Raw genomic sequence first — 14472 nt, 5'->3', positions numbered from 1 at the left:
TTTTAATCGCCATACCTAGTTAAATTTTCCCGATTCTAATAACAATGAAAATGAAATATTTTATAAGTGTGGATAATATTACGTAATACTTGTTCATTTTACTCAATATTATGATTCCTCATTTTCGCCAAGAAGCATACGTATATTGTACAGCAGCGACAGTCCCGACTACACAGATAAGTCTGTAGATATTACGTATGTATCCGCAACGTTCATTGACTTAGTAGGGGTGCCCGGGTTCATGGAGTGAGGTTGTCCAGGTCTTGATCGGGAGAGGCCGGTTGAGGGAGACCATTGATCTCTCCAGCCGGACGCTGGGAGGGATGAATTCTTACATCACTTCTGGACAACACACAGACCTCCAGATTCGTACCCACCCCGCATACCATTTTCCATCCTTAAAACATCGTTTACTTAAAAAGACCCTCCATAAAGCATCTCCAAAGATAGCATAGGCCCTGAGGGAAATTATTTTTCACAGGACATCCTGTGTGGAGTTAAAAATTCGGTATTACAAAAGAATAAATAAAATAAAGATACATGTGTTGTTGATTAATTTCTCGACGAAATACTAACATTTCGGACCTAAACCACAAATAAATTCAGCATTTTGTGATTGTACTCGGGTACAAAAAGGGATACCTAATGATACAAAAAATTAAATATTTCGAACAAGATTATAAAAACATTTTCGGCGATTTAGGTGCCTTTAATTAGACGAAGCTTATAATCACATAAGCTGTATACATCGTTTTCCAACCTTCGCCGCAAGAATTTCGGGAAAATCTTGGAAATTTAAGAAAAAATACATAATCTCAACGTGACTCCACAAACCAAAAAATTCTCATACGAAAATTAAAAAATAATAATATGTATTTTCAGCTACAACAACATCAATAATGTCACATTTTTCAATCTTACCACTCTAGATTACGAAAAGTTTAGAACCGCACCTGTAAGCAAGAGAAAAATGAATTGTCGAAAATACAAAAGTAAGCCTTCAATAAATTTAATTCATTTGAATCGTTTGAAGATTTTGAAGATAAAAAATTCTACTATTTTGATGCCGTCGTAGTATTTGAAGAAACTTAATTTAATGTTACCGTCGTTGTTTTGAAATCGAACGGTATATTCGGTGGGTTCAAAACATTTATTTGTTTATTCAAAAAATGTGTACATTATAATAAAATCATAATCCGCTCATCTCACTCACGACCTGTGTCGGGATGTGAAGCTTTACTATTATGGGAAACAATGTAAACAATAATGTGAAATAACATATTATTGAAAATATAAACCTTCAAAATTATCAATAATTATTAGTTATTAAAATTCTTGAAAATCTTTTTCTTTTTGGCTTGCCATAATTATAACATAGTTTTAATATTGCCCTGATCATGGAAGGGTACTTTCAAAATTTGTAGATCAATTTCTTAAAATTATTTTTGCATGTAAAATGTTTCGAAATCTCAAATTTCGATTAAGCCATCAAAATCACATCGCTTATCGCAATTAATTTCTACATATCACATGATCTAAGCATTCTGTGTATTTCATCTATGGTTAAAACTTTTAAATGTCAAACGTCAAACAACAGTATTCAAACTTTCGAAACTAATTATAGACAATGTTTTACTTTTTTGCACAGTAGTTCCAATAACTTTACACTCAAATATTTCTATCATAATTTTGCTGTTATGATAACCCGTTGGAAAATATTCAATAATATCTTTATATTACGCTAAACGGAGGTTTTAAATGGGTTTACGTTCCAAACTTCTACTAAACCTCTTTTTGTTATTGTTTATTTTGATGTGTTATTTTACCTTCAAACATCCTTTGGAGTCCATAAACTCCCTAAGGGCAAAACAAATGAGTTACCTACATTCTTCGCCAAGTCCTCCCTCCATTCGTCAGAAGATTTCTCAACCATTAAAAGAAAACAGCATTAATATTTGGATAATATTCACAAAGGCGTCTGTAAATGACGGGTTGAATATAAAGTTTAGGAGTTTATTGCAGAGCATTTATAAGTTTTTTGACCACAGCAATGGCTCAACGTTACATTTTAACATTTTATCAGACGAAGCGAGCAAATTCATTGCTAAGTCAACGTTTAATTTGCTTGACGAACAATATAAAGACATCCAAAGCTTTGTGTTTGTGAAATTCTATGATTTTAAAAGTAACGCTGAGCAAATTCAAGATATTATCCAAGCCATGACACCACACTTTAGTTCACAGCCAGGTAAACTATGTGCCAACAATAAAAATACTATGGTATTATATGATATTGTTGAAAGTTAACTTATATAATTATATTTCAGGATCTTATTACTCGGATGCTCTGTTCTTCATATCTCTCGGACTTCATCGCATTGCTCCCGTTGAACAAAAGCAAGTCATTCTCCTTGATTGCGATCTCATCTTCAAAAATAGCATTGAAGAATTATATAAGGAATTTGAGAAGTAAGTAACAACTATTAGACTATAATTCGTTGATTTCGAAATTCTCCTGAGGAGATACTCAATACATAATATCAAATTATGTGATTTGAACAAAGTTCAAATTGGATATTATGATGCGAGTTTTTCAGTATTATCGTGATTCATTTTTGGGATATTTATTCATATTATACTCCCATAATGGGTTTTATAAACATGTGAAATACTTAATAATTTAGTGGAACAGTAATCGTAAAGTTAAATTTGCTATTAAAATTATATAGAACACATTCAGAAGAATGGTATTATGCTAACCTTAATTATTATTATTATAAAGGCATGTTATTATATCCTTCTTGTAACTATATTCAGTGCAGTTAAGGTGATGCACTACGTCGTGTAATATTTTTAATTTAGCCGCTATCAATAACAACCCTTACGTAGATGACGATAAGGTTTAAATTCCCGCTTAACACCATCCGCCTGCTTTGATTTATGCAAGAAAAAAACATGGCCAAAACGTACCTTTTATTTTATTTTGTGGATGTTCATGCATAAATATTTAATTTTTTTTCGATCATTTGATAAATGACTTAATTTGCCATATTATACAATAAAATAATAACCGAAAATGGGTTCGTAAGTAGGAGATTTCGAACTTTAAAGCAGTTTTCATAGGCCTTATACATTATTTTTTTCTGGGCTTATAAAATGAATTATCTAAAAAATACTCAATTGTTTCAAAGGCTTCTGCTAGCAGTATTTAATTAAAGCATCTGAAACATTTCTAGGCGACCAAATTTTCAAACCATAAACACATGATTTTGCATTACTACGTATGGCATCGCCTTAAACATATCTGCCATTTTGGCAAAAGTATTGCCAACTGCGTGCAATCTACGTGCAAGAAAGTATTTAATGACTCAGTCCTAACATTGTTGTTGCAATTAAAAAGAATAATTCCATTAATAATTTTATAAATAAAAGTCAAGTTGGACAAAGGTGTTCCATCTCAGAGTTTTAATCATTTCGATTCTTTCATCAATTAGTGATAATTTATAATTTCTATATTATGCCCTGTTGCACTTCCTTCCTCTTTAGCCATTGTTTTGGACAGTGTTAGTGTTCACACATCTGCCTAGATGATGAACATTGTAATGTTATTGGCTATAGAAGGATGAAATGCAGCAAGGCATAATACCTTTACAACCGAGATCATACAATAGTGAGATTGCCTATAAAAAAATCCTGACGGAAAATAAATGTGTTATTGGTGACGGAGGCGGCTTCGATTGAATGTGCGGGAGCTGCTTATCTTCTTATAACTTCACGTGCACATGTTTCAACTAGTAAGTCACCCAGCCCTATGGAATCATAACTCACATCTCTACTAGTGTGGCCCATTACATTTCGGAAATTTTTTGCCGGTCGCAAAAGAATACCCCAAAAATTATTCACGAAAAGAGTTCATAATTGTATCAAGTTGCAGTAACGGCGTACAAAATTCTTAATAATTTAATAGATAGCCCATACCTTCTGGAATGCTATAAGTTGTTCGTACCGAACAGCTACAGCCAAAGACGGCACCATGATCTGCTATGTATCCCACGTGGCAGAACGGACGTACTGGCTCGGCATAGCATGACACGAGGTATGGCGCTGTTAAACAACGCCTCCAAGACTATCGATATTTTTAATAGTAGCCTTGAAGAATTCAAGAGGCATGTCAATGCCAAAAACCACCATTTATAACTTGTTATTTCTATTATTTTTTCTTTCATTGTTTCATATCATATATATGTAGTTAATGTTACATGTGTATTGTAAATGGACACACAGTCTGTAATACACAAAAAAAAATAAAAAAAAAAATAATGGCCAAAGTCGGTAGAATTATCACATCCCTGTTTTGGGAACAGTAATGTTATAAAGTGGATGATTATTCAGATTGGGCCACCAAGCATAGATAAAGTAATCTCAAGTTTCAATACTGGAAGATGCTCAGCTTTAAAAGTTTGATTTAGGTGGACATTAATTCTAAATTATTTTATTTTATTTGTTTTTTCATTTCAGATTTTCGTCTTCAAATATATTTGGCCTAGCACACGAACTGTCGTGCGTATATCGCCATGTATTACACGATTATAGACTGAAACATAATGGCACCCATATAGGGTCGCCCGCAAGAAGAAAAGAATCAGATTTTAATAACAATTCTGTAATAAAACATGCAGCAAAGAATGAAGTAATGGGATCCCCGGGATTCAACTCGGGAGTTCTTCTACTGAACCTGGAGAGGATTCGAGAGTCACCAGTGTTCGATTTATTGTTGGCAAAGGAAAGTGTGTTTAATATCACGGAGAAGTATCTATTTAAAGGACATTTAGGAGATCAAGATTTTTATACTTTATTAGGTCAGTATGTCTAACTAATTATGACAAATGTTTCTCCAGAGGGGTGGACAGAGAGGATAGTCTGCCCCACTACTCTGTCTTGGCACCCACTCCTTGCTTCATTCATTCAATTTTTTTAATGCAAAACCACAATCCAAACTGCCCCCAACCGTCTGGAGCCAGTGAGACCATGGAATCTCCAGTTTGGGTATGTCGTGAGGCTGAAGGTAATGGGGATGGGAAGGATATGTGGAAGAGGAAGGTGGGGAAGTACCTGGCTATTCAGATCTGGTCACCAAACACGGCCGAAGCTTCAAGCATTATTTCAATTCTGAATGGTGATCTTACAACAGTACGATACTGAAAGTATTTTCCTCTCTAATAAGGGATAATAGGGATTTGAACCGGCGACCTCCGACTTGTGAGTCGAGAGCCTTACCCTCGATCACAGTGGCCGTCAAAACGTCTGACTCCTGCTATGACAACGTACAGCCATGTGAGTCAAATACTTGAGCCGGATCATGTCAAGAGTCAGAATAACAGAAGAGTATGTCGATAATTCAACACTTAGAATCCCAACAAATCTATAGCGTATTTATTTGCTAGGAACTCATTGCACTTTTCTTCACAAATTCTCTGAATATAAGTAACTATCTTGAGAAAACTACATACGATAGATATACATGATTTTTATAAGTATACTAGTGGGCCTGGGCAGACATTGTCCTGCCACAGACCGCCTTCTATGTAGACCATCTTTTATTTAGACCTCATTTTATGTGGACTGCCTTTTATCGAATATTTTATGCATTTGACATACATAGAATACATGCGCAAGTCACATCCATCGTAGATATTGTTTTGATGTTTCATTTGATATTGATCATTTCTGCAGATTGTGATTATTGTTCAGTACGATAGAAAATAAGTAAAAATGCGACCGGTACCGTTCTATACTCTAAAAACTGCCTCGAAGTATGTCTTTCAGAGTTTGACAGATTGCTATACGAACACGATCCATAGAAAACACTTTCGATATACTCTTATTTACCCTTCTTTCAAATGAGCCATGTAAATAATGATTAAATAATTAATCACCTGCAGTCTTTGATTTGCAATTTATTCATTTAGCATCAGTGTTGTACCCGAAGGATTGTCGCGTGCACACAGACTGTTAGTTACACGCCACAGACGACTTTGTAAAATGTAAAAATATTGACTTTCGTCCCGAAAAGGACGTTTCTGGTACATATACGACTTATGTGCAAAACGCAAAAACATGAAAGCTCGCCTTTAAAAAGGCGGTTAAATATGTTTGGCTAGGATCACTGTAAGCCTCGTGGTTTCCGCCGGCGAGTCAGTTCAGTCGGTCAAGTATTCAATTCTCAGAACTCAGCGGAAAGGGACTGCGGCAGGCAGCTGGTGTTTAGATAAGTCCCAGATGTGGAAGACCCAGCGGAAGAGAGGGTTTAAAATTAAAAGAAGCCCCTTTTTGTTCAAATTGCGGGCCCGTTAATGGCTTCTCATTGATCGGATCTCCCTTAACGTCGTAACGTGCGGACTTGCCTCGGTCCCACTTTGTACCCACTGTCTGCTGACCATTTATGTATTGTTTTCAGGAATGTGTCAATCCTATAGCTGGGTACATAATGCAGGGTTCCGCGAATGTGGACAATCCCAAACAGTTTATTAATGCCACATCCGCGGACTAACACAATACTCAAAAACAATATAAATTTTATTCTTCAAATACGACAGACTAGCGTCAGATATAAAAAACAATACAATATTTATCCTTAAAATATAACACACTAGCGTCCGATATAAGTGTTGTATTGAATTGACCCACGTCCCTTAAAGTAGCAACTGTCATACCTATATATAAACAAGGATGTAAAAATGATATCAATAACTTTCGACCGATAAGCCTTCTAAGTACCTTTTCTAAAATATTGGAAAAAGTGCTAAAAATACAACTCATGAAGTACCTAGAAGATAATAACCTATTATCGAAATCTCAGTATGGTTTTAGACAAAACCTGAGTACTACCGACGCTATAGACGATATCATAAATACGATCACGAAAAGTTTAGACGGGGGAAATAAATTTTTGGCGATATTTATAGACCTACAAAAGACCATAAAATCCTTTTCAAGAAGCTTAAAAAAATCGGGATATCAAACACAACTTTAAACCTGCTAATAAGTTACCTGTCAGAACGTACACAGTGTGTTTAAATTGAAAAGCATAAAAGTAAACCTCTCCCAATAAAATATGGTGTACCGCAAGGAAGTGTCTTAGGACCTTTATTATTTGTGATTTGCCAATCACGCATAGAATATGGGATTATTGGATGGGGATCTGCCTCAAACCTTCACATGAAGCAGCTCGTTAAAACACAAAAAGTAATAATAAAATAATCCTGAAAGTATCCATAAGGACACCGTCAAAAGAATTTTTTATAAAATTTAACGTGTTCAGCATTATAAAACTGTACTCAAAAAATGCCACTACTCAATTTTAAAGAAAAATATGAGTACCTTGCTGAACAACACACCTACACTACAAGGACGAAATCCACAAATCTACCAAACATTCCAAAATTAAATACATCTTTCGGCCAGAAAAACCACTATTTCCATGAAATATGATTTCAAATTTTCACGGCCGAAAGTATTTTTGTTATTTGTTTTTGGGGTATTATGCCGTGTTGCGCTAACTCCTTCTTTAGCCAACGTTTCAGACAGCATTGCAGTGTCCATCATCAGGGCAGATGTGTTATCTGAGTTTGTTTGTTTCAAAAAAACATTTATTACACTATTTCCATGCTATAAAATTATATAATGCCCTTCCTATTGAAATTAAAGACACCATGGATATAGAAAAGTTTAAAAAAGACATCAAATTATGGCTAACTAAACATGAAGATGAGGAAATCATTAAATTTATGAAGAAACCCCAACGCAACCCACAGAAAACAAACATTTTGTGGGAACCAACAAATTAGAAGATGAGGAAATCATGATCAACACATATACAACAACCTACAGTCTGCCTCGGAACAGGAATACCTAGTGAGGAGAACTGAGAACAAACTACACAACTTTATATTTTGAAGTGAAACTTCTTTACGCTCGTTATGCATTCGAGGACCGGAGTAAAACCGACTCATGACCGTCACGAAAAACGGGGATCATTTCGCTATAGGAGCCTAGCTAATATTATATACCTAGTTTAGGTCACTCTCCGAACTCAGCTTCGCGGTCTAGAGGCAGAGCGCCCGATTGCCGTCGTGAAGAACCGAGGTTCGATCCCCGCTTTAACTAATTTTTTTTTTCTTTTTGTGATTTTTTTAATACGAGGAAAAGTGATAAAATCCTCTCGTACTGCGACTTTGTCAGGCATACATATAAGAAAATGTCTACATTTTTTTAAATAATTTTTTAAAAAATTATATAAATTTGTTAATTTTAACCGATAGTCTCCCGAAATGTCTAAATCCATTTAGTGAGACTCTAGACCGGCAGGTGTTCACTCGAGTAATTGGCTAGAATTAACGGTCGGTACCTATATGATATTTTTGTCGAAATATAGCTTACAAATCGAGCCAGTAGAGTCGCTCGGTATTTTGACTAATTATTTTTATTTTGAATCATTAAAATTACTAATCAAGGCCGATAACGCGACTAATTATTTTTAGTAACAAGTTTTTTTAGTAAAAAACACACCCATTATTAATTAATATACGGACAAATATACGGAAATATTTTTAAAAACGACAGATATGACTCCACACTGCCGATATATCTTCTATTCGACCCTATATAAAGCGTTAACGAGACGTTATGTGATATTATTCATTTGCCGTGTTTGAAAACGAAAATTTACACGTTAAAAGTCAATTGAGGAGTACACGTTATACGCGGTTCTCGTCGCGCGAGATACCTCTCCTCGTGGTCTAAAGGCAGAGCGTTCGACACTCGTTATGCAGGACCCGGGTTCAAATCCCATATTATTATAACTTTTAATTTTTTTTTATCACATGCTACTTATAAATATGTCAATATTAGGAATCTAGTTAAACGTTCATTTGTTAACAACACGCCTATAAATAAATTTATGCTTTTTAGAACTATAATGTACAGCATTCTGAATAATAATAATATGAAATGAAAAGAGAGAGAGAAGAATACTAAAAGTTTCACTTCCGTCGTGCGTAGGCTTGCCACACACTGTATTTTTTTTATTTTACTTAATATTGTATCTTTTTTACTTTACTTTATATTGCCGTTAAAAAAAAAAAATGTAATAACAGTTCAAATTAGAACGAAAAGTTTTTGAAGCAAGGAGTGTGTGCCAAGACCGAGTTGTGTGGCAGTCCATCATCTCTGCTTACCCCTGCGGAGATACGGCATGCTGTGTACTTATAATGCCTTTTCAAGCTGTTTCCATAGAGAATTCTTAATTGTATATATTTTCCCGCCACAAATCCTATTCCGTATATTAATTATCTCCTTCTGTTACAGGATTCGAATACCCTGAACTATTTCACATTCTGGATTGCGGGTGGAACCGCCAGTTATGCAAATGGTGGAGGAGAAACGAAGAAGAGCAACTGTTTGACAGCTATTACCGCTGCCAATCTCCAATACATATTTACCACGGAAATTGCAATACACATATACCATTAACATGAATACAATGTGTTATCCAAAAGCAATAGAATCAAGGGAAGATGTGGCATAGACTAATATGTTAAATATGTAGGTACTAATGCAAGTACTTAATGTGTTTAATATTTAGGTAGAAACGTAGGTGCGATTTGCAGTTTCATACTAATAATGGTTCATGGGAGTTAATGCCCCATCTCCCTTGTTTCTATTATCTATTGAATTTTGTTATTTCTTTTACCTTTATACAGGGTTTTCCAATAAGAGGTGTTATTTTGAATAGCCCGCTATTTCGGTAGGTGTTACTTTTGAAGCTGTCATTTTTTGACATTTGACAATTAGAAACTACGCCATTAATAAAAATGGAACGATACACGCTTCAACAACGCATTGAAATTATTAAAATTCACTTGAGTGAATCAAATGCAAATCATCTTGAGTGATGAGGCCCATTTCCACATCGGTGGCTTCGTCAACAAGCAAAATTGTCGCATCTGGGGCTCGGAAAACCCAAGAGTTATTGTTGAAAAGCCTCTCTATTCTCAAAGTGTGACTGTTTGGTGCAGTTTATGGTCCGGCAGAGTCATTGGACCTTACTTTTTCGAAAATAAGGCTGGAGCAACAGTTACGGTGAATGGATTGCGCTATCGAGAGATGATTAATGATTTTTTATGGCCGGAATTGGATGGTATTGATCTGGACAACGTTTACTTTCAACAAGACGGCGCAACGTGCCACACAAGCAACGAAACCATTGATCTTTTACGATTGAATATCAAAATAACACCTCTTATTGGAAAACCCTGCACTATACATTTTTAAAATTATTGTCAGTTAAACTATGAAATAAATTATTATTACCAATGGAAAGAAAAAAGTGAAATATTTGACGTTATTAAGTTAGTATTAGTGTAAATTAAAGTGATAAAATGTATTAACGATAAAAAAAAAATTATAATATGTGTACGACTAAATCAAATTAAGTTGCCCAGTTTACTTATTTGTTAAAATATATTTTAAAAAAACATTATTTTATTAGTATATCTGACCAAACTAATATTAATTCTTGATAAAATCTAATTGTATAGTGAAATATAAATCTGAAAGAGACTTAACGGGGCTGACAGATTACGATATAAGTTCAAAGCGTTTTATGTAACTCCATATAGCTCGCCATACAATCCCATACAGAGATGTCGCACCTAAAAGGATGTGTTATATGTGTTGGCGTTGCGACAATATGCGCTTTGATCTGCTAGCAAGCGATATTTGAAAATACAGAACAATTTACTGAGCGGTGTAATTATTGTGGCTGTTATCTGTCAAAGTGACAGATCCCATACAAAGAAATGATATTTGGCAGCAGTTCCCAATTGATCTGACCTCCTCTGCTGAGGAAGATTGTAGTGTAGTTTGTCACCCCAACATATAATACGTATATGCCACGACCAAATTATGCACGAATTATGTAGCGTAATATGTCTAAGGCTTGAATGTGCAATGTAATCCGTCTAATTGTTTGTTATAAATAAAGTGTTTTCTATTTTTCTGTATAAAAATGAACAGTGTTTTATTTAAGACAATAATTCGTTGAAAGCTGAGAAATAACTAAGAGTGTAATGTCGCGTATAGTTACATGAGCCAAACCACGAATCATGGGAAAGGAACGAAGCAACTGCAAACAGCGGTTTCTTTCCGATGATTCGTGGTTTGGCTCGCAAATGTATGCATGGTATTGGATACTCAGTATTCCTCATTTTACTATTCATGAGTATTTTATTCACTTGATCATGCCATGTCTTCCTCAGGGGTCCTCGACTTTTTTTACCATACTCTTCACATCATAAATTCTCCTTATACGTTATCCCTCCCTTTCATCGTTCAATCTTATTATTTAAAATTCTAAATAATGGTCTGGACTCACCAGAACTTACCAATTTAATAAATCTTCATATTCCGTCTAGATCAACCCGACAATCTGATTTATTTTATCTACCCTCGTGCAGAACAAACATTCGAAAAAATTCCCCAATTCCTCGTATATGTGCACAATATAATACAAAATTTTACAGCATTGACATTTTTGGTAATAACCTAAAGAAATATCGATATGAAGTATTGCGTATGATTGATTATTAATATGAGAGTATGGAATGTATCGGCAGCATCTCCTATCCTCTTCCTATTTTCCTCTTCCTCTCCCCTTCCTTTAACACCAAATTTATTTTAAGATACTAAAACTTAATTTCTAATGAACTTTAACATAAGAAACTTCTGTTAACTTGTATATTTATAAAGTAAAGTACGTACTTGTAAAGTACGGAAAATAATTTACTCACCACTTCTCAGTATTTTCACAAAACCCAAGCAGTATAATGCACCCAAATAATTCATAGCAATAAAGTCATTAGTAAATAATTAAGAACTCATTACCATTTACTGAGGGGAAAACATAGATTGGTTTAACCAACAATAGATCATGTCATCGGTGTAAACAGTAATAAATCAATGTATGCACCTTCAAAATTTACATTTAAAATAGTATAAATACGTCGTCTCAATGTGGACTAACCACAGTTTGAAAATGGCCTTGTAAGCCGAAACAGCTGTCACAATAATAAAAAACTAAAACACTTGCAGAACTTAATAATAATATTATCAAATTTAATCTAAATTAAATTTATAAAAAAAATTGTATATTTATATCTATAATTGTATATTATATGAAACAGTGGCGGCCAGCTAATATGTGCTCTCGAGCGCCGAACATCCAATAAGATTTCCGACATGACTAATCACAATATGAAACTCGGTTCGGTTATAATATCTCATTCAAAAGGTACCTACTTATTAAGCGCGCTTAACTTGCAGACCGACTTTGACTTGTGCCTATGTTCGTAGCAGTTCGTTTTCGATTGCGATCCAAAATTTAACTGCTTTGTCGCATATTCTGTGGAACAGTCGAAAGCGTGGGTACATACCAGTGCATACTATTCTTTGCAAATAATACCATATCATGGACGGCGTTCCGGGTTTTACCACCACATCAGAAGGAACGGTTTATTCAGTAGAAAGTTAAACTAAAACGCGTATGTTTAATGTTATTGTCGATATCGTGGTTTCAATTTACCATCTGCTATTTTCAGCGAATGTTTCGCTTCTTCGATACAAGCATTTAAGATAAAATTTGTCATTAAGAGATGAGTGATGGTCAGATTACTTATTATCAGTTTAGTCAGTAGGTACTCGCCGTTGCCGGGCGCGGTCTGTTGAATTAAAAAATGTTCTTACTCTGCGAAAGTTTTTAAGTTTAATTGCAGGTTATATCAATCTTGTATATCAATTATTAATAAGGTATATCAATTGCAGGTTATACTAATTTATGATTACTTTTGTGTTTGTTCAAAGTATAAATTAAGAATGAGTTTGAATGTGGAATACATTAAGAACAATAGGTCGAGTTTTGAAAACAAAGTGATAATAAAAAATGCCGGTCCACCTAAAATCTGAACTGATAATAAAACAAGAGTGAAAATCTGGATCGAAGAAGTTTACTCGATCATTTAACAAAACAATGTATAACAAAGCTTCGTAGCTCTGTGCATGTGATCAATTGAATAGTTTATTTTGTTTTACGTGTTTAATTTACGATGTTGATTCAGTTTGGACAATCAGCGGTGTTACTGATGTAACTCACCTTTCTTAAAAAATCAAAAAAACATAATTCTTGTCATTTACATTTCCAAAAAGTTTTGAGCTTACAGGTTTTAGGAAAAGTTGACACCAGAATGCAATTGGATTCAGGCTACCGTGCCTAAGTTAAACACCATAATGAGCTATTTAATAAAAATCGATACAGGTCAAATTTCCCAGAACATGATTTCAATGTGACGTTTAAAACGTATGACTTCCTAAATAAAGTTCAGTAAAAGTGAAAGATTTTTCAAAAGCTAACGGCGCTTTATCAATTTTACAAATTTTTTATAGTACCTACTTGTTTATTAGAAGACTTTCACAAGACTGTGAAATTACTAAAACTTTTGTGCACCATTCATGACCTTTGGAATGACCTCAGTTGAAAGCCAAAGATGTTTCTCAACGTTAAAAATAATAAATCTTTTTTAAACACGTTGAGCCAGGACAGACTGAACGCACTATCAGTGTTAAGCATTGATAGAGGTCTTCGCTAAACAAAAGGAGCAGAGAATAGAACTTCTTTATAAATAAGTACGTACCTTTATTTAATTTATTTTATGACTTAATGTTGTAATCCGGTGAACCCCCATATATTTTGACCACCGGCCGCCACTGATATGAAAGCTGTTTGTTTCTTACAAAATAAATAAATTGCTGAATAATTAATATCATATATTGAATAAATTATATTAATCAATACTTTCCGGAAAAGGAACCCCGCCGCCTTGTTCCTCCAGTGTTGCCCTACCCATCCACTGATTAATTAATTAGGAAATAATTATCTAGTACTTAACTGATGCAGATTGTTCTGTGAGTAAATAACAATTATGATATTTATACTTATTATTAACCAGTGGCGGCCGGTGGTCAAAATATATGGGGGTTCACCGGATTACAACATTAAGTCATAAAATAAATTAAATAAAGGTACGTACTTATTTATAAAGAAGTTCTATTCTCTGCTCCTTTTGTTTAGCGAAGACCTCTATCAATGCTTAACACTGATAGTGCGTTCAGTCTGTCCTGGCTCAACGTGTTTAAAAAAGATTTATTATTTTTAACGTTGAGAAACATCTTTGGCTTTCAACTGAGGTCATTCCAAAGGTCATGAATGGTGCACAAAAGTTTTAGTAATTTCACAGTCTTGTGAAAGTCTTCTAATAAACAAGTAGGTACTATAAAAAATTTGTAAAATTGATAAAGCGCCGTTAGCTTTTGAAAAATCTTTCACTTTTACTGAACTTTATTTAGGAAGTCATACGTTTT

At 34.3% G+C, this 14472-nt stretch overlaps 1 protein-coding gene across 1 annotated transcript; it reads left to right on the top strand.

Annotated features, from left to right (window-relative positions):
• The first annotated feature begins 1600 nt into the window (after positions 1-1600).
• Xxylt (Xyloside xylosyltransferase) lies at positions 1601-11015 on the top strand. Its single transcript, XM_089647203.1, has 4 exons — positions 1601-2248; positions 2328-2469; positions 4519-4859; positions 9367-11015. Exons 1-4 carry the CDS (start codon positions 1759-1761, stop codon positions 9534-9536), a joined length of 1143 nt encoding a protein of 380 aa, XP_089503329.1. The 5' UTR covers positions 1601-1758; the 3' UTR covers positions 9537-11015.
• Positions 11016-14472: the final 3457 nt, after the last annotated feature.

This window comes from Hesperophylax consimilis, chromosome 26, assembly GCF_061612785.1.
Source record: "Hesperophylax consimilis isolate HC1 chromosome 26, BYU_Hcon_1.0, whole genome shotgun sequence".
In the NCBI taxonomy this organism is placed as follows: domain Eukaryota; kingdom Metazoa; phylum Arthropoda; class Insecta; order Trichoptera; family Limnephilidae; genus Hesperophylax; species Hesperophylax consimilis.
The sequence above is the reverse complement of the archived record's forward strand: the minus strand, read 5'-3'. Positions and strand labels throughout refer to the sequence as shown.

Excerpts from the sequence above, each read along its gene's own strand:
- Xxylt (XM_089647203.1), top strand. The coding sequence starts at position 1,759 with ATGGGTTTACGTTCCAAACTTCTACTAAACCTCTTTTTGTTATTGTTT. Across the intron at positions 2,249-2,327 it reads ACACTTTAGTTCACAGCCAG|GATCTTATTACTCGGATGCT; the intron begins GTAAACTATGTG and ends ATTATATTTCAG. Across the intron at positions 4,860-9,366 it reads AGATTTTTATACTTTATTAG|GATTCGAATACCCTGAACTA; the intron begins GTCAGTATGTCT and ends CTTCTGTTACAG.